At 45.8% G+C, this 27,382-nt stretch overlaps 5 protein-coding genes across 5 annotated transcripts; 4 read left to right on the top strand and 1 right to left on the bottom strand.

Annotated features, from left to right (window-relative positions):
- Nucleotides 1-191: 191 nt before the first annotated feature.
- LOC143315654 (SLAIN motif-containing protein 1-like) lies at nucleotides 192-25,973 on the bottom strand. Its single transcript, XM_076722979.1, has 4 exons — nucleotides 25,956-25,973; nucleotides 22,862-22,901; nucleotides 1,477-1,817; nucleotides 192-1,026 (listed from the first exon to the last, which is right to left on the bottom strand). The coding sequence occupies exons 1-4, from the start codon at nucleotides 25,971-25,973 to the stop codon at nucleotides 889-891; spliced, it is 537 nt and encodes a 178-aa protein (XP_076579094.1). The 3' UTR covers nucleotides 192-888.
- LOC143316008 (trace amine-associated receptor 13c-like) lies at nucleotides 6,606-8,209 on the top strand. The gene has a single exon (XM_076723674.1). The coding sequence runs from the start codon at nucleotides 7,150-7,152 to the stop codon at nucleotides 8,134-8,136; it is 987 nt and encodes a 328-aa protein (XP_076579789.1). The 5' UTR covers nucleotides 6,606-7,149; the 3' UTR covers nucleotides 8,137-8,209.
- LOC143316007 (trace amine-associated receptor 13c-like) lies at nucleotides 9,450-10,519 on the top strand. The gene has a single exon (XM_076723673.1). It carries the CDS (start codon nucleotides 9,450-9,452, stop codon nucleotides 10,434-10,436), a length of 987 nt encoding a protein of 328 aa, XP_076579788.1. The 3' UTR covers nucleotides 10,437-10,519.
- On the top strand, nucleotides 11,751-12,737 carry LOC143316168 (trace amine-associated receptor 13c-like). Its single transcript, XM_076723938.1, has one exon. It carries the CDS (start codon nucleotides 11,751-11,753, stop codon nucleotides 12,735-12,737), a length of 987 nt encoding a protein of 328 aa, XP_076580053.1.
- Nucleotides 21,069-22,055, top strand: LOC143316293 (trace amine-associated receptor 13c-like). The gene has a single exon (XM_076724176.1). The coding sequence runs from the start codon at nucleotides 21,069-21,071 to the stop codon at nucleotides 22,053-22,055; it is 987 nt and encodes a 328-aa protein (XP_076580291.1).
- Nucleotides 25,974-27,382: the final 1,409 nt, after the last annotated feature.

The following is a 27,382-nucleotide window of genomic DNA, read 5'->3' as shown; positions in this document are numbered from 1 at the left end:
TAAGACTACTTTAAGTTTATTATTGGAAACAGAAAGATAATGGTGGTTTAAACCTTTAAAATGGTGGATGCATGTTTGTTGTCGCCTCCGCTGCCTCTCTGGAAGTACAGTTGATCACGTTTGTCTATTTGTCTGTTTAGGAGATATTTAACATGCTCTGACTGAAAAATAAAAAGGATTTGAACTGCATCAATTTAAAATAAAGTGGAAAAACAAGTTAGAGTCAGAGTTGGAGAAGAACGCATGTTTTTTTTTTTTAATTTGGTTTTGTTTGGCTCTTTTCTTTAAACCCAGAAGCATCTAAATCATATAATGGAGCTTTTCTGACCCTAACCCTAAATACAGGACTTGTAGTTAATATAATAATAATCCTGATTTCTATATTTAAAAACAAAATGAAAGCTACTGGTATTGCAGGATTTAAAGTAGTTGGGGGTGGGTGCTGTCCCAGTTTTGTCAGTCATGGATTTTGCAGTAATGCGCAGGTTGAGGACTACGCACGCGCTCGTAGAACTGGAGTTACATCCAGTACATTAAGATTCACATTTAAAATTCAATAATATTGCATCTATATATTTCTATATACTTACATGTATGCACATTTAATAGTTAAGCATTGTACACGAATACATACTTTAATGTCTTGTAAAAATACGACCAAAAAAGAAACAACCCGCCTTCCCCGAAGAAATTCTGCATAGAACTGAATGGATGAGTTCACGTGAAGACCCTCAACTGTTTGAACATTGGATTATTCTATGCAGGATCTCAGATTTAAGGTCAACTTAGTTACTTTTTGGTCAAACCCATTCAAACGTCTCAATTTCTGCTGAGGCGTAGTGACGAACCCCAGCCAGCAGGGGGCCACTGCACCGCTTCACCCGTTGGTCAGTAGCAGCCGTCTCTCCAGGTGCTGTCACGAAGGGCACTGAGGGTGGACAAGCTCTTTGGAGGTGTCAGTAAACTGAGGAAAACAACAAAAGAACGGCTGAAAATCAGCTGACAAGACAGACAAGAGATTATTTTCTAAACCTACGGCTTTAGTGGCATACTTACCAAGTCAAAAGCCCAGTTTTACCTGATTTGCAGGTACAGAAGCTGCTAAATAAGATCCGATGTTGCTGTTTGAGACACATTTTGTAAAAGCAGTGGATCGCAAAAGAAAGCCAATTTGGAACATTAGTCGGCGGCTTCTTTAACTCCTTTGATGATCACTGTTAACACAGAAGAGTCTACAGCCATGCTAGCAGCTCTGAGAGGCTGCACCTGGGCACAGTCGCTTTGTGAGCAGGAATTATGTCAAGCTAGCATGCTAACATTTGCCAATTAGCTGTAAACACAAAGTGCACCCGAGGCTGATGGGAATGCCATCAGTTCTGCAGGTATTTGGTCAGAAACCAAAGCAGTGGATGTTCAAAAGTTGACGTGGATCATCGCTATTGGAACATTTCACCCTGTATGTTTGCATCAAATTACATAACAATCCATCAAAGAGTCACTGAGTACTTCAGTCTCTAATAGTGTATATTTCCATTCCTTTCTTCCATCCTCCTTTAAAGAGGAATAGGAATAGGTCGGGGTGGAAGTGGGCGTCCCCCCTCCACCAGCCGCTTTACTGAGAAGAGGGATCCCACTGCCCACCCCGCTGTTCCCCCCGCTGCTGCAGTTCAGAGACTGGAGGCTGGTGGAGGTTGGCATTGAGGCTGAGCCCTTGATGGTGGGACTGACGTAGGCGGTGGCTTTCAGCAGCTGCCGTGATAATGAGGCGAAGTTCCCGACGCTCTGGACCCTGTTCTGCAGCTGGCCTGGGGAGGGGACTGACAGATGTACAAGCAGAAAAGAAAGCTAGAATTAATGAATGAGAATGGGCACACTAGGCATGCTGGGAGCTCTGACAAGGTTAGGCATGCTCCTCCGCAGCTTATCTAACAGAGACAGAGAGACAAGCCCACACAAATGGAACCACGTGAAGTTATGAGATGCACAAGGGCTGATTTCAATGTAAAAATACACCTGTTTTCTGCCTGTAGCTGCCTGTTCTTTTATTACAGCCCCATCCCTTAAGACGGCTCGTAAGGCTGCCCGTGATCTCCTTCACCTTAACAGCAGTTTCAGATATACACTCCTAACTCTTAATCCCATCAAACTCTCTCTGGTCTCAGAGCGGAAGCACACGCCGGTCTGAGAGCTTTAAAGCGCTTGTACAAGAGGCTTAGACAGAGTTATTATTAAGTTGCGAGGACATCTGTGTGGGTCAGTCCAGGTGTCGATGGATGGTTAAAGAGCTCACCTCAAAATGAGAAAAATGACGACAAAATAAAAACAACAATCGAATTAATGGTTGCAATGGAGGTGCCTTCACGTCATGTTTAACCACAGAAAAGTTGGAGTAGCAGTGTGTGATCCATGAGGAGGTGGGAGTGCTTGTTTGTCAGTCAGTCTCATCCGGCGGCAGCTCATTGGCTGGCTGCTCCTCTGGTCTGCTGTCGTCGGTTATCGTTCTGTGTATACTCTGATACCTGGAAATGTTAAAGTGCGTGGTAATTCCCGCAAACTTTGCCGTTTGAAGCTGATCACACAGTATCTGTGCTTCTGACCTGTGGTTCAGCTGCTCCATCAGTTGGACCTCAGGAGGGTCTGCGGGGCGGGGGGGACGCGGTGAGATGCTGCCATGTTGTGGTTCCGTTCACGTGGTCCAATAGAAAGTGTTTATTTGGACTCTAATTTGCTGTTTAGTGAAAGCAAACAATGTAAACCACACAGAATGTCAGACAGTAATACCGCTGTGAGCAGATACTCATTAAGCTGTTTAACAACAACCAAAGCTGCTGTGAAAACCACAGTGTGGACCTTCAGCCTCAACATGTCTTCATGAGTTCTGCACACGTTACTAAAAGAGTTACACCTGCCTGTGAAACATTTGACCATTATGAACAATTAATGCTTTAGAACTCACTGAGGACTTGTTCCTCAAGCTTATGCGTGCTACAGATGTGTTATGATAATTCACGGTCACACACACTTGCTCACACACACACTCACTCACTCACTGGCAGTGGCTTGTCCGCTCTCTGGTAACGACTGAGCCAACAGAACACACTTAAAACGTGTACACACACACACACACACATTTAGGAATAACACACTTAACAAATACACACTTGCATAAACACACTTAGGATCAACACACACACACACACACACACACACACTTGGGAACACCACACCTATGTACATACACAAACATACATACATACATAAATACACACATACACACACACACACACACTTGGGAAAACCACACCTATGTACACATACATACATACATACATACATACATACATACATATATATATATATATATATATATATATATATATATACACACACACACACACACACACACACACACACACTAATATACAGTACCAGTCAGGAGTTTGGACACACCTGCTCATTCAATGGTTTTTCTTTATTATTTTTCCTTCATTGTACATTAATACTGAAGACATCCAAACTATGAAGGAACACATACGGAACGCACTTGTTGACTGCTTGCCTTCACTCTGCGGTCCAACTCATCCCAGACCATCTCAGGTGGGTTTAGGTCAGGTGACTGTGGAGGCCAGGTCACCTGTTGCAGCACTCCGTCGCTCTCTTCCTTGGTCAAACAGCCCTTACAGAGCCTGGAGGTGTGTTTGGGGTCACTGTCCTGTTGAAAATCAAATGATGGTCCCACTAAGCACAAACTGGATGGGATGGCACGTCGCTGCAGAAACCTGTGGTAGCCATGCTGGTTAAGTGTGCCTTGAATTTTGAATACATCACCAACAGTGTCACCAGCAAAGCAGCCCCACACCATCACACCGCACATGTGGAATCCATCCGCTCACCTTTTCTGCGTCTCACAAAGACATGGCGGGTGGAGCCAAAAATCTCATTTGGACTCAGCAGACCAAAGGACAGATTTCCACTGGTCTAATGTCCATTCCTTGTGTTTCTTGGCCCAAGCAATTCTCTACTTCTTCTCGTTCTTCCTCAGAAGTGGTTTCTTTGCAGCAATCCGACCATGAAGGCCTGATTCACACCGTCTCCTCTGAACAGCTGATGTTGAGATATGTCTGCTACTTGAACTCTGTGAAGCATTTATGTGGGCTCTAATCTGAGGCGCTGTTCATTTGCGGTTTCTGAGGCCGGTAACTGATGAACTTATCCTCTGCAGCAGAGGTAACTCTTGGTCTTCCTTTCCTGTGGCGGTCCTCATAAGAGCCAGTGTCATCATGCCGTTTGATGGTCTTTGCAACTGCACTTGAGGGTACGTTAGGAAAGCGAGAAATATTAGAAATTAACTCTTGACAAGGCACACCTGTTCATTGAAAACCATTCCAGGTGACGACTTCATGAAGCTGATTGAGAGAATGCCAATATATAGAAATATATATATATATATATTGAGAAGCAACACACTTAGAAACTACACAATTACATACACACTCAAGCAACACACTTATTTCTCCTGATACATACAATATGGCAGACATATGCTTTCAGAGATCCAGAGGAAATACAGTGTGTTGCATGTCGATATAGAAAAGGTAAAACCGGTGAGCAGAAGATGGCAGATTTGCCAGTTCATTTCAAGTACAGAAAAGTTGTTTTTGCAGATGATGATGGCCATTTTCCATTGACATCATTAGTCACCTCTACATTGCTATACAGATAATGCATGATGTAACATCATGCATACAAACAAATACAACTGTAATACCACTGAGAGTCAATCAGGACTTCTCACCCACAGCAAAACAAACACTGACTACTGGTTAATGTGTGCCTGGTGCATCTCATTACTGGAAGAAGCAGTGACACCTCTAAGCCACTGAGACACTGGGGCAATCGAAGGTGTTACAAAAACAAACTGTCCTGATGAAATCAGGTAAACAAGTCAAATAACAAATGTACTGTCTTCCCATTAAACTTTTAATGAAGTTCAATTTGGAAGAATCAAGGGTAGAAAAATACTATACTCATTTCTAATCTACTGACATTCTACAATTTTGGGGGGCTAAAACATCTCCACCATGATTCTAACCTCTTTAATGACCTTTTCATTCTCGACATTGCATGGCAGACGGTGGTGGTCTGATGGTCCTCAGCCTTCAGGATTTATTTTAGAGCTTGTCTGCCATTGACTAAGGATGGTCTTAGAGGCTCATCCACAGGTCTGACTGTGCCTGAAGATTGAATGAACATTTTTTAAAACACTTCAGCATGGGTCTATAATTCTGACCAAAAGATGTGCGAAGGGTTAAGACTAATATGAAAAGGTTTGCGTTCTTGAAAACAAGGATTTTCAAGTCATACTATCCTGAGACATCCTCATCACATGAAGCTGTGACTTCTCACTGCAAATGTACGTCTGTTGACCTTGAATGAAACACTCATGTCATTACATATGCAAACATGAATATGAGCATGTGTCATATGTGGCGTGTGCAGCCACCATGGTTTTCAGGGTCTCGTAATCCAAACCAGCTCCTTTTTGCATAATCTCTCCGTGTTCACCTGGGGTATCCTCCACAAAAAAAACCCACTAAAAACATGCAAGAAGATCACCACCTGACCGAATGGTGACAACAAGGAACTGGGTCCCCGGGCGCTGCTGTCGGCTGGCAGCCCACCGCTCCTGGTCTGTCACGGAGGAAGGACTTACCAGGATGGGTCATGCGTGGAGGAATAATTTCACCAAAAAGCATGACATGTCTCCTCTTCCATTTGTCTTAGACATGCTGTTATTCAGTTCAAAATTGTACACAGGCTGCATTGGTCTAAAGCAGGCATGTCCAAACTATTCCACAAAGGGCCGTGTGGCTGCAGGTTTTTCTTCCAAGCAATCAAGAGCACGAAGTCTGACCAATCAGCTCTCTGAAGACTGAGATCAGCTGATGAAATGAGTCAAGTCTGGTCTGCTGCTGCTTGGTTGGAAAGAAAACCTTCAGCCACTCGACCCTTTGTGGAATAGTTTGGACATGCCTGGTCTAAAGTTAGACTTTCTAAGATCAGAGCTGACATAGACCCAAAATGTGATCGATGCGGACGGGATCCAGCCACTCTCCTACACATGTTCTGGACGTGTCCAAAGTTTTGCACTTTCTGGCAGTCCATCTCTGAGACCTTATATAGGATTTTTGGGAAAGGGCTTATGCCATCTCCATTCATTGCGCTTTTTGGTGTAGCCCAAATGGGTTCCCATCTTGAGGTGTGGGAAAGAACTATGTTGGCTTTCTGTTCTCTGCTAGCCCGGAGATTGATTTCATTGAAATGGAAAGACCCAACACCTCCAACATACAGTCAATGGATTAGTGGAAGTCATGTACCATATCAAGTTGGAGAAGATCAGATACACAATCAGGGTGTCTACTAGGAAATTCTATAATACTTGGCAGCCTTTCTTATTGTTTGTTGAAGAGTATGGGGACAGATGATATAGTACTGTAAACCTTTTTTTCCCTTTTATCTCTTGCTATGTGAATTGTGTATTTTGAACTCTGTATTCTACACTGTTAACACAGTAAATCTGGTATTTGAAAAGGGAGATGGGGAGGTGGGGGTTGCTGTTTTGTTTTTTTTGCTGTTCTGTTTCTGTTTTGTTGCACTGTTAACTGTAAATTGTAAAACCTAAATAAAAAAGGCCTTGATCAAAAAGCATGACATGTGCATGTTGTGTGTGTTGTTGTGTTCACCGATGCATGGCATGTTGTGTGGTGATTAATGAAGTATGGATCTTAAAGTATGGATCTTAAATCTGAATCTGCCGACTGTGACCTTCATACACATCCCATTCAGAGGAGACTTGCACTGCAGTCCCTTTGTCTGCTTGCAAAGACCACTCAGACTGACCCAAAGACTGCTTACTGCCTACCCCTACCCTTCAGGGAAACAATATATGAAGGACAAATAAAGATAAATGTGAAAACATGATGGATGGAAATAAAATGGAGAGGGGGGCTGATGAAAGTGAAGACGATGAGGGCCAGAAGAGACACCATCTCTTGGGATTCCAGGCAAAATAGGAGAGTGATGTTAGAGGACGATAAATGAAGGGTGCGCTACAGTTCAACCACTTCTCTTGGCCTCTCCTCCACCCTGATGGATGGCAGCGGGGGCCCTCTGCTGTGCTTCCCCAACCTCAACTCCTCCTGCAGGCGGCTGCTGCGACCCCGCTCTGAGGCTGCGGTGCTCTACGCCCTGCTGGCCCTCGCCTCTCTGCTCACCATGAAACTCAATCTGCTCGTCATCATCTCAATCTCCCACTTCCGTCAGCTCCACACCCCGACCAACAGCCTGCTCCTGTCTCTGGCTGTGTCCGACCTGCTGGTGGGGCTGCTGGTGATGCCCATTGAAGGCCTGCGCTACATGGAGACGTGCTGGCTGCTGGGGACGCTGATGTGTGCTCTGACTCCTTATGTTTCCTTCTGTCTGACATCTGCCTCTGTGGGTCACATGGTGCTCATATCCATTGACCGTTATGTGGCTATCTGTGACCCGCTGCTCTATTCCACTAAGATCACTCTGAACAGAGTCAAGTTTTTGATCTGTTTATGTTGGGCCTGTTCAATGATCTACAACGGGGGTATTCTGATGGGACACCTGGGGCAGCCGGACAGGTTCAGGTCCTGCCACGGGGAGTGTGTGGTGGTCATCAGCCACATCGCAGGAACTGTTGACCTCTTTATGACATTTGTTGGGCCCTGTACTGTCATGGTTGTTCTCTATATGAGGGTGTTTGTGGTTGCTGTTTCTCAGGCACGTGTCATTCGGTTGCAGACTGCTGCTTCCACTGTCACTGCCGCTCCAACCGCAAAAAAATCAGAGAGGAAGGCAGCCGGGACTCTTGGGATTGTGATAGCTGTATTTCTAATGTGCTTCTGCCCGTATTACTATCCTGCTCTCGTAGGTGAGGACATCTCAAACAGCTTGTCCTATTATGCTCTGTTATCTTGGATCATGCTGACAAACTCGTGTATGAACCCTCTGATTTATGCTCTGTTCTACCCCTGGTTTAGGAAAGCTATCAAACTCATCTTCTCACTCAGAATACTGCAGCCTCACTCTCAGGAAGCCAAGATCCTTTAGAAAAACAGGACTGAAGAAATGAAATGAGAAATGTTTTCTTTTCAGTGTCTAGTCTCACCTGTGGCCTGTCTGCTCACACACTCATGAGTACACACCTCATCACATAAAGCTGTGACATCTCGCTGCAAATGTCTGTCTATTGACTGTGAATGAAACGCTCCGTGAACAGTATTTGTGCCCGGCAGCAAAATATGATCAGAAATACAAGCATTACAAAAACAGTGACATTCAGAAGTGCCTCTTCGGTTGTGTTCTTTCACTAGAAAATGTCCTTTTTCATTTTTGTCTTTACCAGGTTGTCATAAGCAGACAACTTGTACAAAAAAGCAAATATCTTCATGCCAGTTGATTGTAATACAGTAAATTAAATACACACTGTGCTTCCACAGACGAATCACTCTTTGCTTTGCTCATGTCCAGCTTACTCTCTTCTCATCACTATCACTGGTATTCGGCACTGTAATGTATCTTCTATGCACTTTTCTTGCCAGCTGTGCTAATAAAAACAACCACGTCAGTGTGGCCTCTCTCTGCCGTGATTAATGTACTTCAAACACAGCACTGCTGACAAATGCAGTTCTTGTCTTAATGCAAATTACTGGCTGTCAAAGGAAACATGAAAACTTTGACTTTTCTGACAGCAACATGCAAAAACCAGCATGTTCTGGTCCACCAACTAGATCAAGTCCCACAAAAATCAATATGTACTTCCCGGCACAGTAACTATAATATCCATATATTTATTGTGAATTCTCACTTTGCCTTCAATGACTTATCAATCTGGCAGCTACGCCCAGATGTCTGTGTCAATCAGGCCTGTCAATCCCAATAATTACAATCTGTTTAGAAAACATTTGATGGTGAAGGTTGACAGATACGGCTCAAAAACAGTCATTTCAAATGGAAAACTCTGAATAAGAGAAAGAAAATAAAAGATGCATTCCCATCTCTTTGGCCAAATTGAACATGAAAACTCAGCTCAAACAACTGTTTGAAATTATACTTTTAAAAAAACACCTCTCTTCACTCAAGTTGACAAATGCTCACAATTTTGGGATGTTTGGGGCTATTATTGGAGCAAAACTATGTACAAATGTGAGCGGATGGATGTGTGCTATGTATGCATAATCAGATTTGTAAATGTATTGTGGAAATAAAATGGAGGGGGGGGGCTGATGAAACTGAAGACGATGAGGGCCAGAAGAGACACCATCTCTTGGGATTCCAGGCAAAATAGGAGAGTGATGTTAGAGGACGATAAATGAAGGGTGCGCTACAGTTCAACCACTTCTCTTGGCCTCTCCTCCTCCCCGATGGACGGCACCGGGGGCCCTCTGCTGTGCTTCCCCAACCTCAACTCCTCCTGCAGGCGGCTGCTGCGACCCCGCTCTGAGGCTGCGGTGCTCTACGCCCTGCTGGCCCTCGCCTCTCTGCTCACCGTCAAACTCAATCTGCTCGTCATCATCTCCATCTCCCACTTCCGTCAGCTCCACACCCCGACCAACAGCCTGCTCCTGTCTCTGGCTGTGTCCGACCTGCTGGTGGGGCTGCTGGTGATGCCCATTGAAGGCCTGCGCTACATGGAGACGTGCTGGCTGCTGGGGAGGCTGATGTGCACTCTGACTCCTTATGTTTCCTACTGTCTGCTGTCTGCCTCTGTGGGTCACATGGTGCTCATATCCATTGACCGTTATGTGGCTATCTGTGACCCGCTGCTCTATTCCACTAAGATCACTCTGAACAGAGTCAAGTTTTTGATCTGTTTATGTTGGGCCTGTTCAAGTATCTACAACGGGTGTATTCTGATGGGACACTTGGGGCAGCCGGACAAGTTCAGGTCCTGCCACGGGGAGTGTGTGGTGGTCATCAGCCACATCGCAGGCACTCTAGATCTTTTCTTCTCATTTGTTGGGCCCTGTACTGTCATGGTTGTTCTCTATATGAGGGTGTTTGTGGTTGCTGTTTCTCAGGCACGTGTCATTCGGTTGCAGACTGCTGCTTCCACTGTCACTGCCGCTCCAACCGCAAAAAAATCAGAGAGGAAGGCAGCCGGGACTCTTGGGATTGTGATAGCTGTATTTCTAATGTGCTTCTGCCCGTATTACTATCCTGCTCTCACAGGTGACGACACCTCCACTAGCTTGTCATACTTTGCAGTGTTATCTTGGGTCATGCTTTCAAACTCGTGTATGAACCCTCTGATTTATGCTCTGTTCTACCCCTGGTTTAGGAAAGCTATCAAACTCATCTTCACACTCAGAATACTGCAGCCTCACTCTCAGGAAGCCAAGCTCCTTTAGAAAAACAGGACTGAAGAAATGAAATGAGAAATGTTTTTCTTTTCAGTGTCAAGTCTCACCTGTGGCCTGTCTGCTCACACACTCATGAGTACACACCTCATCACATAAAGCTGTGACATCTCGCTGCAAATGTCTGTCTATTGACTGTGAATGAAACGCTCCGTGAACAGTATTTATGCCTGGCAGCAAAATATCATCAGAAATACAAGCATTACAAAAACAGTGACATTCAGAAGTGCCTCTTCGGTTGTGTTCTTTCACTGGAAAATGTCCTTTTTCATTTTAATCTTTACCAGGTTGTCACAAGCAGACAACTTGTACAAAAAAGCAAATATCTTCATGCCAGTTGATTGTAATACAGTAAATTAAATACACACTGTACTTCCACAGACGAATCACTCTTTGCTTTGCCCATGTCCAGCTTACTCTCTTCTCATCACTGTCACTAGTATTCGGCACTGTAATGTATCTTCTATGCACTTTTCTTGCCAGCTGTGCTAATAAAAACAACCACGTCAGTGTGGCCTCTCTCTGCCATGATTAATGTACTTCAAACACAGCACTGCTGACAAATGTAGTTCTTGTCTTAATGCAAATTACTGGCTGTCAAAGGAAACATGAAAACTTTGAATTTTCTGACAACAACATGCAAAAACCAGCATGTTCTGTTCCACCAAATAGATCAAGTCCCACAAAAATCAATATGTACTTCCTGGCACAGTAACTATAATATCCATATATTTATTGTGAATTTTCACTTTGCCTTCAATGACTTATCAATCTGGCAGCTACGCCCAGATGTCTGTGTCAATCAGGCCTGTCAATCCCAATAATTACAATCTGTTTAGAAAACATTTGATGGTGAAGGTTGACAGATATGGCTCAAAAACAGTCATTTCAAATGGAAAACTCTGAATAAGAGAAAGAAAATAAAAGATGCATTCCCATCTCTTTGGCCAAATTGAACATGAAAACTCAGCTCAAACAACTGTTTGAAATTATACTTTTAAAAAAACACCTCTCTTCACTCAAGTTGACAAATGCTCACAATTTTGGGATGTTTGGGGCTATTATTGGAGCAAAACTATGTACAAATGTGAGCGGATGGATGTGTGCTATGTATGCATAATCAGATTTGTAAATGTAATGTGGAAATAAAATGGAGAGAGGGGGCCGATGAAAGTGAAGACGATGAGGGTCAGAAGAGACACCATCTCTTGGGATTCCAGGCAAAATGGGAGAGTGATGTTAGAGGAAGATAAATGAAGGGTGTGCTACAGTTCAACCACTTCTCTTGGCCTCTCCTCCTCCCTGATGGACGGCACCGGGGGCCCTCTGCTGTGCTTCCCCAACCTCAACTCCTCCTGCAGGCGGCTGCTGCGACCCCGCTCTGAGGCTGCGGTGCTCTACGCCCTGCTGGCCCTCGCCTCTCTGCTCACCGTCAAACTCAATCTGCTCGTCATCATCTCCATCTCCCACTTCCGTCAGCTCCACACCCCGACCAACAGCCTGCTCCTGTCTCTGGCTGTGTCCGACCTGCTGGTGGGGCTGCTGGTGATGCCCATCGAAGGCCTGCGCTACATGGAGACGTGCTGGCTGCTGGGGACGCTGATGTGTGCTCTGACTCCTTATGTTTCCTACTGTCTGATATCTGCCTCTGTGGGTCACATGGTGCTCATATCCATTGACCGTTATGTGGCTATCTGTGACCCGCTGCTCTATTCCACTAAGATCACTCTGAACAGAGTCAAGTTTTTGATCTGTTTATGTTGGGCCTGTTCAATGATCTACAACGGGTGTATTCTGATGGGACACCTGGGGCAGCCGGACAGGTTCAGGTCCTGCCACGGGGAGTGTGTGGTGGTCATCAGCCACATTGCAGGAACTGTTGACCTCTTTATGACATTTGTTGGGCCCTGTACTGTCATGGTTGTTCTCTATATGAGGGTGTTTGTGGTTGCTGTTTCTCAGGCACGTGTCATTCGGTTGCAGACTGCTGCTTCCACTGTCACTGCCGCTCCAACCGCAAAAAAATCAGAGAGGAAGGCAGCCGGGACTCTTGGGATTGTGATAGCTGTATTTCTAATGTGCTTCTGCCCGTATTACTATCCTGCTCTCACAGGTGACGACACCTCCACTAGCTTGTCCTATTACGCTGTGTTATCTTGGATCACGCTGACAAACTCGTGTATGAACCCTCTGATTTATGCTCTGTTCTACCCCTGGTTTAGGAGAGCTATCAAACTCATCTTCACACTCAGAATACTGCAGCCTCACTCTCAGGAAGCCAAGATCCTTTAGAAAAACAGGACTGAAGAAATGAAATGAGAAATGTTTTCTTTTCAGTGTCTAGTCTCACCTGTGGCCTGTCTGCTCACACACTCATGAGTACACACCTCATCACATAAAGCTGTGACATCTCGCTGCAAATGTCTGTCTATTGACTGTGAATGAAACGCTCCGTGAACAGTATTTGTGCCCGGCAGCAAAATATGATCAGAAATACAAGCATTACAAAAACAGTGACATTCAGAAGTGCCTCTTCGGTTGTGTTCTTTCACTAGAAAATGTCCTTTTTCATTTTTGTCTTTACCAGGTTGTCATAAGCAGACAACTTGTACAAAAAAGCAAATATCTTCATGCCAGTTGATTGTAATACAGTAAATTAAATACACACTGTGCTTCCACAGACGAATCACTCTTTGCTTTGCCCATGTCCAGCTTACTCTCTTCTCATCACTATCACTGGTATTTGGCACTGTAATGTATCTTCTATGCACTTTTCTTGCCAGCTGTGCTAATAAAAACAACCACGTCAGTGTGGCCTCTCTCTGCCGTGATTAATGTACTTCAAACACAGCACTGCTGACAAATGCAGTTCTTGTCTTAATGCAAATTACTGGCTGTCAAAGGAAACATGAAAACTTTGAATTTTCTGACAGCAACATGCAAAAACCAGCATGTTCCCTTTCAGTCAATTCACTCGGCACAACACATATTGTATGGGATATCACGCCCCCACATGGCCTGACTGAAGACAACTCTATTCACGCCTTTACGGCAGATGACCTGTGGTGACGTACAGTGTCCTCCAAAAGTATTGGAACAGTGATGCAATTTTTTTTATTTTTGCTCTAGACTGGAAACATTTGGGTTTGACACCAAAAGATGAATATGAGACAGGAGATCAACATTTCAGCTTTTATTTCCAGGTATATACATCTGGATCCGATACACAACTTAGAAGACAGTATTATTTGTAAAGGAAGACTACATTTTTAGGTGAGCAAAAGTATTGGAACAGAAAGACTTAAGATAAATTAAAGCGAGTAAGACTTAATATTTTGTTGCAAATCCTTTACTTGCAATAACTGCATCGAGCCTGTGACCCATTGACATCACCAAACTTTTGCATTCTTCTTTTGTGATGCTTTTCCAGGCTTCCACTGCAGCCTCTTTCAGCTGTTGCTTGTTTTGGGGGGTTGCACCCTTCAGTCTCCTCTTTAGCAGGTAAAATGCATGCTCTATAGGGTTTAGATCTGGAGATTGACTTGGCCAGTCTAAAACCTTCCACTTCTTGCCCCTGATGAACTCCTTTGTTGTTTTTGCCGTGTGTTTAGGGTCATTGTCTTGTTGCATGATGAACGATCTCCCAATCAGTTTGGCTGCATCTTTCTTTAAATTGGCAAACAAAATGTTTCTGTAGACCTCTGAGTTCATTTTGCTGCTGCCATCAGGTGTTACATCATCAATGAAGATTAATGAGCCCGTCCCAGAAGAAGCCATGCAAGCCCAAGCCATGACATTGCCTCCACCATGTTTTACAGATGAGCTTGTGTGTTTGGGATCATAGGCAGATCCTTTCTTTCTCCAAACCTTAGCCTTTCCATCACTTTGGAAAAGGTTAATCTTTGTCTCATCAGTCCATAAAACTTTGTCCCAGAATTTTTGAGGCTCGTCTTTGTACTTTTTGGCAAAATCCAGCCTGGCCTTCCTATTCTTTTTGCTGATGAGTGGCTTGCATCTTCTGGTGTAGCCTCTGTACTTTTGTTCATAAGTCTTCTGCGAACGGTAGATACTGATACCTTCACTCCTGCCCCCTGAAGGTTGTTGGTGATGTCACTAACAGTTGTTTTAGGGTCTTTCTTTGCAGCTCTCACAATGTTTCTGTCATCAACTGCTGTTGTTTTCCTTGGTCTACCTGTTCGACGTATGTTCCTTAGTACACCAGTGGTTTCTTTCTTCTTCAGGACATTCCAAATGGTTGAACTGGCTATTGCCAATGTTTGTCCAATGGCTCTGATTGATTTCCCATCCTCTCTCAGCTTCACAATCGCTTCTTTTTCACCCATAGACAGCTCTCTAGTTTTCATGTTTGTTACACCTCTTACGATGATTGCAGTCTGCACAGGCAAAACCCAAATCTGAAACTGAGCACTACAGACATTCAGTGCTATTTATTGTTTGAATAATTAGTGTAATAGGAAACACCTGGGCAACAAAACACACCTCTCAGTCACATGTTCCAATACTTTTGCTCACCTAAAAATGTAGTCTTCCTTTACAAATAATACTGTCTTCTAAGTTGTGTATCGGCTCCAGATGTAAATACCTGGAAATAAAAGCTGAAATGTTGATCTCCTGTCTCATATTCATCTTTTGGTGTCAAACCCAAATGTTTCCAGTCTAGAGCAAAAACAATATAATTTGCCTCACTGTTCCAATACTTTTGGAGGACACTGTATGTGAGGCCCCGCCTGCACATATATACGTGCACCACCACAGTCATCCTTCACTTCTTACGCTCTTCACCTCGCTAAGAACACCTCTACCGAGTCAGGCTAATTAGCTGCTGCTGGTTAGCTTGGTCTTGTTGTGGCTACTGCCGACCCGAAATTAGCCGACCCGAAATTAGCTTAACTGCCCCTGTTGGTGTTAGCTTCTGCTACCCGCAGAGCGCTGATTTCGCCTGCTTCTTCTGGCTCATGGTGTCTCAGTATGAGCGCGCAGCCTAAGCAAGCGAAGGGAAAGTCTTCCGTTCGCCCCTGTCCTGAGGGGTGCGGCTTCTCCCTGCACGAGAAGGACTTCCACGAAGCCTGTCCCGTCTGCCTGGGAATTGTCCACGCCAGGAGAGCCTTGACCGAGCCCGGGTCTTGTGAGTACTGTCACCAGCTCCGGAGCTCAACCCTGGAAAGGAGGATCAAGTTTGTGGAGAGAGTCCTGGGAAAGACAGCCACTACACGTCTGGACCCCCTCCTCTCCGAGTCCAAGGACCTGGCTTCGTCCAAGTCCGGCGGCGAGGAGCTCTTGGTCGGAGACCCCATTGAAAGCTGGGCAGACCACATGGAGTGTGCTAGCGAGGTAGCGGGGCTGGAGCCGGCTCCCCTCGAGGGCGCTAACCAGCCGCTACCCGGGCTAGCACGCTATAATGATGAGGAGGACGTCCTGGACATCGGTCTAGACGTGCATGGTTTGTCGGAGGATGAACAGGAGCCGTTGTCGTCGGGTCAGTACGCCGCCACTGCTGCGCTGGTTGACCAGGCCGACACATTCTTCCTCTCACTGTACCGTCGTGCAGCTGAGAAACTGGAAGTGGCTTGGCCCTCTCCTCCACCAGCTCAGAAACCGTCACGGTTCTCTGGGTTTTTTCTTCCTCCTGAACCGACGACCGTGAAGAACAGCCTGCCCATGTTCCCTGATTTTGTCGCGGAGCTCACCTCGACATGGAACAAACCGCTGTCTACCCGTGCCACAGTGCCCGGCTCTGGTCAGTTTTTGGACCTGGATGGGGCTGAAAAGGCTGGTTTGGTCAACCCCTCACCCATGGAGGCATCCCTGGCAGCCTGTCTGGCCCCAGCCCAGAACCACGGTGTCGGTGGTCCCACCACGCTCCCGTCCAAGCACTGCAGGTTCTCCGCATCGCAGCTGGAGAAAATTTACCGTACTCAGGCGAGCACGGCCCATGCACTGAGCTCCGTCACAATGCTCCAGACATATCAAGCGATGTGTCTGGCGGAACTCGGGTCACGCATGCCTCCCGACAGTCCACTGTCCCCTCTCCTGAACGAGGTGTGAGTCGCCACGGATTACATTCTCCGTGTGTCCCGCTGTGCAGCGCTCTCCCTGGGGAGAGGGATGGCTTCCACGGAGGTGGCGCAGAGACACCTGTGGCTGACTCTCTCTGACGTTCCGGACCAGGACAGCATCATCCCCAGACGTGATGCTAAGCCCAAGCAGCCAGTCAGTCTGCACAAACTGGCACCACCGCCTCCTCCCAAGAGGACAGCGCCGCCCGTGAGTTCAGGTCCCCAGCCGGTGAAGCTACAGACAACCGGCCAGAGCCAACGCCCATCAGCCTGGAGCAAGGGTCTGCCACCAGGTCTCCAGAAGGGTTCAGCGCCCTGGAGGAAGAAGAAGCAGTCTTCCTAGCGTCAGGGTCGACTCTAAAGGGGCTTCAGCAGCAGGGAGACACTGCTGCCCCTCCCTTGTTGCCGCTGAAAAGGCCGCGTTTATGTTCCGTTCAGGGGTCCAGTCCCGTGAGGCACTGCAGCCCCCAAACACAGTCTCCCAAGCACAACACCCCCTCACACACAAGTGCCCCAGAAATGGTGCCCGTTGTTCACTGTGTGAATATAAATATGCATTCAATAAAAGCTTCGTTTTGTTCTCAAAGCATTGCAAATCAAATAAGCCGGAGCGGACCAGTGTTGCTGTTCCCCTCCGGCACGACAGAGGGCGACAGCCCCTCCTCCACAGTGCTGCAGGTCAGTCGGCTGGCCGTTCATCTGCCTCAGTGACGCGCATGCGCAGTCTCACCTTGGGTAGAGCGGACCGTTGCCATGGGTTACCGTCTACAGTTCGGGGCCCGGCCGCCCCGTTTCCACTCTGTAGTACACACAGTAGTAGGAGACAAAGCGGCAGCAGTTCTGAGGGAAGAAATAAACAACTTGTTGAACAAAAGATCGATACGAGATGTTCCCGCTTCGGAAACGAACAAAGGTTGGTACAACTGTTATTTCGTTGTTCCGAAGAAAGGAGGGGGGCTCCGTCCTATTCTAGATTTGCGAGTGTTAAACAAGTATCTACGGACTTTCAAGTTCAAGATGCTTACACTCAGACAGCTGCTGAGTGCGATCAGACCGGGAGATTGGTTTACAACTATCAATCTGACAGACGCATACTTTCACGCAGCGATTCATCCGGACCACAGGCAGTTTCTAAGGTTCGCATTCGAGGGCATAGTCTACGAATACCTGGTGCTGCTGTTCGGCTTATCACTCGCCCCCCGAACATTCACCAAATGTGTCGAGGCGGCGTTAGCCCCGCTCTGGGAGAGAGGCGTTCACATATTATCTGGACGATTGGGCTCTTATTGTGAGCTCCAGAGAGCGAGCAGCGGCTCAGTTGTCACTGACACTGTCGCACATCCAAACGTTGGGTTTTTCAGTGAATCTGCAGAAAAGTTCACTGACACCGAGCCAACAATTTTCTTTCCTCGGTTTAGAGATATGCTCCGGTTTGAGCCGAGCGCATCTGTCAGAGTGCAGGGTGGCTGCGTTTCACTGCTGCCTCGCTCAATTTCAGTTGGGACGCAAACTGCGTTTCCGGACGATTTTACAGCTGACAGGCATGATGGCATCTATGATCGCTGTAGTGCCGCTCGGGCTGTTAAAGATGCGATCGTCTCAACGGTGGACTCTATCTCACCGGATGTGCGCGCCACGTCACCTCCAGAGGAGGCTGACGATGACTCCATCTTGCATGTCAGCTCTTCTCCCGTGGAGAGTTTACTGCAACAAGGGTCTCCTGTAGGGAGGGTGTTTTTCTGCAAGGTGGTGTCCACAGACACATCCCTGAGGGGGTGGGGGGCGCTGTGCGAGGGCGTAGCAGTGAGAGGGGTTTGGACGCCAGCACAATGCAGGCTCCACATCAACCGCCTGGAGCTATTAGTGACCCTTTTAGCTCTGAAGCATTTTTGTCCTGTTCTGACAGGCCATCATGTCCTGATCAGGACAGACAACACGACGGTGGTTTCCTACATAAACAAGCAGGGAGAGACACGCTCCCTGCCCCTGTTAAAACTGACTCTCTGTTGCTCTGGTGCAGTACTCACTCTCTGTCCCTCAGGGCCACACATGTTCCAGGGCACTTGAACCTGGGGCCGGATCTTCTCTCCAGGGGAGGTCCTCTGGTGAGGGAGTGGAGATTGTACCCACTGGTGGTGTCTCAGATCTGGGATCAGTTTGGCAGGGCAGAAGTGGATCTTTTTGCCTCCAGAGCGAATACCCACTGTCCCCTGTTCTTCTCCATAACAGACCGCAGTGCTCCCCTGGGAACGGATGCGCTAGCACACATGTGGCCCAACAAGCTGCTGTATGCATTTCCCCCAATGGAAATGATTTTGTCTGTTCTGGAGAGGGTGCGCCAGCAGGAGCTCTCCCTGATCCTGGTGGCCCCTCGCTGGCAGGCGAAGTTGTGGTACGCAGAGATGATCTGTCTGCTAGCGGCAAGCCCCTGGCAGCTCCCTCTTCGCAGGGACCTCCTCTCCCAGGTGGGAGGAGAGGTGATTAACCCACGCCCAGAACTGTGGCGTCTACATGCCTACCTGTTGAGAGGTCCAATTTAATAGCTCAGGGTCTGCCCCCAAATGTGGTGGCGACAATCCAGAGTGTGAGGGCATCATCTACTAGGGGCCTATATGCCTACAAATATTCCTTCAGGAGCTGCTGGATAAGGGTCTCTCTTTCTCAACGATTAAGGTCTATTTGGCAGCTATATCTGCATGCCACATTGGTTTTGATGGAGTGACACCAGGTGCTCACCCTCTTGCTATGCGCTTCCTGAAGGGAGTCCGCAGGCTGAGGCCTGTGTTTAAACCCAGCGTTCCCTCATGGGATTTAGCGTTGGTGCTTGTGGCTCTTTGTGGGACCCCATTTGAGCCTATTGAGTCTGCAGATCTGAAATTTCTTTCATACAAGACTGCCCTGCTACTTGCTTTGGCTTCTACAAAGCGAGTGGGCGACCTTCATGCTTTGTCTGTGCATCCCTCTTGTACCCAGTTCACTCAGGATGGATCTAAGGTTACGTTGCGCCCGAATGTGGCGTATTTGCCTAAGATTATCCCCGCAGCCTATAGCTCTATGGCTTTTGAGCTCTTGAGCTTCTGCCCCCCTCCTTTTGCATCTGAGGAGCAGAGGAGGTTACATTCCTTGTGCCCTGTGCGTGCACTACGCACTTACATAAGCCGCACCCAAGGTGTGCGTTTATGTGACCAGTTGTTTGTCTGCTTTGCTAATCCGGCTAAGGGCAAGGCACTGTCTAATCAGCCGCTTTCCCACTGGATTGTGGAGGCTATCTCCCAAGCATACAGCAGCAGGGGTCTTTCGTTGCCCCAGTGTCTAAGGGCACATTCAAACAGGGGCATGGCGGCCTCATGGGCCTTGTTTAAAGGGGTTTCTATGAGTGATATCTGCGCTGCAGCCAGTTGGTCATCACCACACACTTTTGCTTGGTTTTATCGTCGAGACGTGACAGCCCCTTCAGTGGCTCACTCTGTCCTTTCTGCTGGGTCTACGATGCACTAGAGTATTGGAGGTTTGGCTCTGGTTCGGTGGCTGCTCTGCAGGGTGTGTATACATGTCCCATACAATATGTGTTGTACCGAGTGAATCCACTGAAAGGGAACGAAATGTTACGAATGTAACTTCTGTTCCCTGAAGGAGAGGAACGAGGTACAACACCACGTTGCCCCGCTGCGCAGCTGGGCTCAGTGAAGAGCGGTTATCAAACTGAAGGATGACTGTGGTGGTGCACGTATATATGTGCAGGCGGGGCCTCACATACGTCACCATAGGTCATCTGCCGTGAAGGCGTGAATAGAGGTGTCTTCAGTCAGGCCACGCGGGGGCGTGATATCCCATACAATATGTGTTGTACCTCGTTCCTCTCCTTCAGGGAACAGAAGTTACATTCGTAACATTTCGTTCTGTTCGACCAAATGGATCAAGTCCCACAAAAATCAATATGTACTTCCTGGCACAGTAACTATAATATCCATATATTTATTGTGAATTCTCACTTTGCCTTCAATGACTTATCAATCTGGCAGCTACGCCCAGATGTCTGTGTCAATTAGGCCTGTCAATCCCAATAATTACAATCTGTTTAGAAAACATTTGATGGTGAAGGTTGACAGATACGGCTCAAAAACAGTCATTTCAAATGGAAAATTCTGAATAAGAGAAAGAAAATAAAAGATGCATTCCCATCTCTTTGGCCAAATTGAACATGAAAACTCAGCTCGAACAACTGTTTGAAATTATACATTTAAAAAAACACCTCTCTTCACTCAAGTTGACAAATGCTCACAATTTTGGAATGTTTGGGGCTATTATTGGAGCAAAACTATGTACAAATGTGAGCAGATGGATGTGTGCCATGCGTGCATAATCAGATTTGTAAATGTAATGTGGAAATAAAATGGAGAGGGGGGGCTGATGAAACTGAAGACGATGAGGGCTAGAAGAGACACCATCTCTTGGGATTCCAGGCAAAATGGGAGTGACGTTAGAGGAAGATAAATGAAGGGTGTGCTACAGTTCAACCACTTCTCTTGGCCTCTCCTCCACCCTGATGGACGGCACCGGGGGCCCTCTGCTGTGCTTCCCCAACCTCAACTCCTCCTGTAGGCGGCTGCTGCGACCCCGCTCTGAGGCTGCGGTGCTCTACGCCCTGCTGGCCCTCGCCTCTCTGCTCACCGTCAAACTCAATCTGCTCGTCATCATCTCAATCTCCCACTTCCGTCAGCTCCACACCCCGACCAACAGCCTGCTCCTGTCTTTGGCTGTGTCCGACCTGCTGGTGGGGCTGCTGGTGATGCCCATCGAAGGCCTGCGCTACATGGAGACGTGCTGGCTGCTGGGTAGGCTGATGTGCGCTCTGACTCCTTATGTTTCCTACTGTCTACTGTCTGCTTCTGTGGGTCACATGGTGCTCATATCCATTGACCGTTATGTGGCTATCTGTGACCCGCTGCTCTATTCCACTAAGATCACTCTGAACAGAGTCAAGTTTTTGATCTGTTTATGTTGGGCCTGTTCAATGATCTACAACGGGTGTATTCTGATGGGACACCTGGGGCAGCCGGACAGATTCAGGTCCTGCCACGGGGAGTGTGTGATGGTCATCAGCCACATTGCAGGAACTGTTGACCTCTTTATGACATTTGTTGGGCCCTGTACTGTCATGGTTGTTCTCTATATGAGAGTGTTTGTGGTTGCTGTTTCTCAGGCACGTGTCATTCGGTTGCAGACTGCTGCTTCCACTGTCACTGCCGCTCCAACCGCAAAAAAATCAGAGAGGAAGGCAGCCGGGACTCTTGGGATTGTGATAGCTGTATTTCTAATGTGCTTCTGCCCGTATTACTATCCTGCTCTCACAGGTGACGACACCTCAAACAGTTTGTCATACTTTGCAGTGTTATCTTGGATCATGCTTACAAACTCATGTATGAACCCTCTGATTTATGCTCTGTTCTACCCCTGGTTTAGGAAAGCTATCAAACTCATCTTCACACTTAAAATACTGCAGCCTCACTCTCAGCAAGCCAAGATCCAGTAGACTGTGTTTTGTCACTTTTGTGTTTTAATGAAACGCACTGTCTTGTATCACCTACTGTATATGTGTGCACACTGTCTGGCCAGACTCACCGTGTACTCAGGATGGAATGAGCAGCCCTCAACACCCTTGACAGTGGCTGCGCACATCTTTCACACACTCTGCAGCCAATCATGAATACACATAAGAAGAATGAAAAGCATGACAGTGGCAAGAACATCATTTCATTTCAGCTTAACCACCCTGGCAAAATTTCGACTTGCACAAAGTTTCCTCTCTGTACTTTGGTGTCATTAATACCTATGAACATGACAAAAATGACATAATGTGATGAAGCTTCATACTTGAATCACTTTTATACATGTGAGTGGCTTAAGTCTGTAGAAATATATTACTCACTGAATGTAACACTGTGGTAATGCTATGAGTTTACTGCCACTGACAACAACTTTGCTAGTTTCTCTATTTCCTCATTACCTTAGCTGGTTTTATATTCTGCATTTTTCATTTCAACCATGATTGCTGCGATCTGAAGATGCTTTTGTAACCCACTTCTCTGTCAAGATGTGCTAAAAACATAACCGTGCTGCTTCATGATTTATTTCCTGTGGCATTAACAATGCTGTCAAATGAAATAAGAAAAGTCTGTCATTTTTACTTTCTGTCGTTCTGCAAATCTGTTTCATGTCTAAATTGCTGACATGTATGAAATGACAAATTTAATACTAAAGGAGTGAAATAAAATAATCACTGCAGCTCCGTACATTCCTGGATTATTCTGAATTTTGCCTTTTCATCCATATACTTACTTGTGAGGCAGGCTTTCTCACGAGTCTTAACGAAGCAAGTCTGCAAAACATAATGGTTGGAAAAATCATTATTAAGTGGCATTTGAAAGGTACAGAAAAGACTTTATTGATCCCACACTGGGGAAATTAAGATGTTACAGCCTGCAAGTATTACAAAAAGCATAATCAGTAGCACAGAACTGTCAGGATAAAAAAAAAAAGTATACAGGAAACAGAATAGAAAAACAACTATATCTATGCACAGATTATTTTTATAATCTATAATAAACATTGAAAATGTTCCTGGTATAAATCCATTATGATGAATCAGTGTCAGCATATTTCAACAGTTAATAAAAACGTATCTCTTTGGCATGATGGACAGCACTGCTTTCACATACAAAGCTGGTTCTGCTTCATTCAAATGTCAGAGTTTTTTTTTTTATATGTATGTATGTATGTATTTATTTATTTATTTATTTGACAAAGCTCCTTTAAAGATAAATGGTAGTTTCTGGGAATGTATCATCGTCGCCCGTCCTGGACGCCACAGGGACGCTCAGCTGCAGTGCTGCCAACCGAACCAGCAGGGGTCGGTGTTGCACAACAACATTTGATGGCGACCGTCATTGTCCTGAGACATGTGCTTTTTTTTTAATGTTTGAAACGTTTGTCTGAACCGCTGTTTTTAACTCAGCCACGTACCCGTGCAACTACGTTCGTTTAAAACATGGTACGGACATCGTGTCAGACGCTAACAAACAACTTCCTGTGCCAGCTAGCTTATTTGAAAGACGGGTCGGCTAACTAACAAGCTAGGTGTTTGCTAAATTTAGCCGCCAGTTACTCTTAAATTTGCGAGTTATTTAAACTGTCGCGTCAGGGAGCATTTGACATATACGTTTTCTACATGTGCATTCATTCCAGTAAACTTTGAAACATAACCAGGCAACGTTACCTGTGTAAAACAGCAGCTTGCTTACATTAGCTTTCCGTCACAACAAACATTTGGCCCATGCCAACCGACCGGAAGTCGTCATCAGCACAGTCCAGGTGAACAGGTGTGACAATTTAGGTTTAGGTATGTTGTCATTGTCACATATTGGAAAATCTTAATAATGTGTCTAAAACGTTTGGTTTTACACAATAAAACTACTAATTAAATCGTTGGCTTGTCATACATAAAAGTCCGTTTCGGTTCCAGCACTGACAGCCACGCATTTCCGTGAACGACGGGATGACGTCATGAACCCGACGCTTTGTTATAGCAACCAACCTCTGCAGCAGGACTGAAAAACACAAAACAATGTGTCTGAGTGACATTCATTCACAGCTATTTCAACTAATCCACTTTAAATTCCCCTCCGAGTGCACATAATGCCTTAACACGCCTCGAAATTGATTGTTTCCTTGTTTGTAAAAATCTGTTCCATAAACACTGAATTGTTTGAATCACGCAGCTCCGAGTTTGTGCCAGCAGGTGGCGCCAGTTACTTTGAGTATTCATGAAATGCTCCACGTTGAGGGTGATCACAGTGTGGCTCTCCAAGCTGCTGAGGGTGTAGAGGAATATGGTGTTACTCAGCTTGCACAAAAAACAGCAAGGCAAACTCAGCATGGATAATGGGGAAGAAAGACTGTTTGCTGTGTATTTTTAGTGCGACAAGTCTCAGACCTAAAACCTACTGTTTCAAAAGTCTGGTTTTCAAGGAAAAGGGGTCTCTATTCCAACACCATCCACTCCATCAACCAGGTGTCAGGTGAGTGTGAAATCCACCTGCCTGCATTATGAAATCAAAGATATCTGAATTTGCAGAAATCTCAGTAACTCTTCACTGTAAACCCTCATTTTTTTTTTGTTATCGAACTTTGTCATCCCTATAATTCACCACATTTAAGTAATATAATTTGCAGGACCATCTTGTTTTCAGGTATTATGCACCCTTTTAATACTTATTACACTTGAGAGTTCCCAGAGATTATGAAAATTGCCTGCACCCAACCGCTGGGTGATTTTCGGACTATCTTGTTTCCTTGGAGGAGAAATATTTGACATCCTTCTTTGTGTCCCGTGTAGGTGGAGGCTGAGCACCTGAACAGGGCCTGGAGTCTGAGGCGGCCATTAACGTTGCAGAGGGTGGCAAACAAGCCCGAGTCCTCACTTCAGAGGGAAAGAGGGCCGAGCAGATCAACAAAGCAGCCAGCTGGCGCATTTTACTTTTTGACTTAAAGAAACAACAGTTTAACTGGGATTTTTCCATTGACTGAGTTACATGCATGAATCATGCCATCGCATATGTAATTGACGGTCTTGTTAACGTACGACTTAGACCGTCATTACACGAAATCCACAAAGCATTTAATTACGTGCCTGCAGACTCTGTTACAACACTGCGCAAGGATCTCATGACTCAGACTTCAAACACGGTCACTGACAACTTGCAACCACATTTGTGTCGAAGTGAATCAAGAGGAATGTTGAAAAAAGGAGGTTTAAAGCCTCCATTAAATCCAAAACAAATATACTGTTGTTATTAATTTACATGCTGTGTTGTCTCTAGGTGAGGCCCAAACTGTGTTAGCCAAAGCAAAGGCCAAATCCAAGGCCAGTCGTCTGCTGTCACAGGCTCTGACTGAAGATCTTATAGGCTTCGTTTGTCGGTGAAGGATTAGAAATCATCCCGTGTTATTTGGAAATGTTAGTCTCAGTATTGTACAGGAACCAAAATTTGGTTTGTTCTGTTGTTAACAGAATGTAAGAGCTGCAGCCTCACTGTGTGTCAGTACATCACTGCTTTGTCCAACCTCGCCAGAGTCCAACACTGGTGACATCACTGGAATATATATATATATGTGTGTGTGTGTGTGTGTGTGTGTGTATGTATGTATATATGGCATTACTGCTCTGCCCTGGAGCAGGCACTGAAAAAAAAAAAGCACTTTTCCACAATTACGGAGTACAATGGCACTGCTGTGTGGACTCGCTCACTGTCTCATGCAAAGGACAGTGGATCTACTACAGGCACAGGATGTCAAGGCAGAGGAGCGGCACGAAGACAGCTGGGAAAAGAGACATTATGCAGATGTTACCGAACATTTCAGGTCTAGCTGTCACCCCAGTCCGGTTGGTCATGGTTGAAATATAATTGAATATATGGCATTTTCAAAAGCAGCTGTTTCGACTGTATTTCCTTTCTACATTGCATACAATCCTTTGAAAACTGAGATACAGTTCAAAACCTTAAAGCACTCAGACATGACAATAATATCTTAAGCGCCTGCAGTTTGGGAAGATACAGTATAAAATACTTAACTGTCACATTTATTTGGGAGAAACACAAATGTTTCTATTACTTAGTTCTGCTGTATAAAATCTGCTAATGTTGATAATGTTGCCTCAGATGGTTCGACTGTATGAGAGCAGCCGTCTCAGTTTCAAGCAGGATCGCAAAGTGCATCTGTCAGTCAGACAGCTATAAAAACACACACTTTCTCAGATGTGCACCTGTATTAGAAGCAGTTATTATACGTGGTTATGAGTCTGCGACAGAATCATTTTAAAGGGAAAAACGCACTGTGGGCCTGAGGGCAAGAACCACCCAGGAGGATGCAAGATTAGCAACAGAATGGGAAAGAAAAGATTTATTTCTTCTATACTAAATCATCTCTTTTATTTCTATTGTTATTGACTGTTTTGTTTGTTTTTTTTGCTTAGGTTTGAGTTGCGTTGGTTTGTTGTTGGCGTCTGTGGAGGATCATCAGCAATAAATAGGTTTAAATTCTCCCCTTTACCTCTTAGGGAGACATCTAATCCTCTCCTATTACACAGATCAAGGAAATGTCATCTCATTGCATTCAAGTGGCAGGTGATCTGTTTTTCTCCCTTTAAACACAAAAAGCAGACCATTAAAACATCTGCCCGCCTCTTGGTTTGTTCGCGCCACAGACGTCTCCTGAACAGGATCGATTCTGGCATGTGAAACCGATAAACTTCCCTCTCTATCATCTCCGATTCTCTGCTCCGAGCTCACATGATGAAATGGAGAAAGCAATGACTGGAATGTGGAATTTGGTTGCACGGATTTCAACACATAAAGCGTACTGCAAGCAGACACTTGCCACCGTGTGCGTGCATGTGTGAGTGTGCGGGGGTGTGCGTCTTTAATCCTTGAAAAGGCTGGCGGTGACTGGCCCAAAAATCGGATGTTTTCTCATTCGAGCGTTTCCCAGACACACCTCTTTCTCCCTCCGTGTCCTTGTCGGCCTGCCGCTTCTCCTCTTCCACTTCTTTTCTTGTCTGACTGTCCGTCTTCCCCATAATTTATGTCACAGTTGTTGGTAACTGCTTTGCCCTGGGAGAGGGGGAAAAAAAAAAAGATCATTCAGACAAAGATGTAAGCTCCGTCTGCTGTTCACCTCTCCTTACCCTCCCCTCCTCCTCCTCATCCTTCATGACACACAGACATACATGCCCACAGCCTCGGGGCAGTATAGTTAAGGAGGTATGTAAAGTTTGTCATGTTTAGGACCTTGAGCAGCCAC

This window comes from Chaetodon auriga, chromosome 23 (assembly GCF_051107435.1).
Source record: "Chaetodon auriga isolate fChaAug3 chromosome 23, fChaAug3.hap1, whole genome shotgun sequence".
Lineage (NCBI taxonomy): Eukaryota > Metazoa > Chordata > Actinopteri > Chaetodontiformes > Chaetodontidae > Chaetodon > Chaetodon auriga.
The sequence above is the reverse complement of the archived record's forward strand: the minus strand, read 5'-3'. Positions and strand labels throughout refer to the sequence as shown.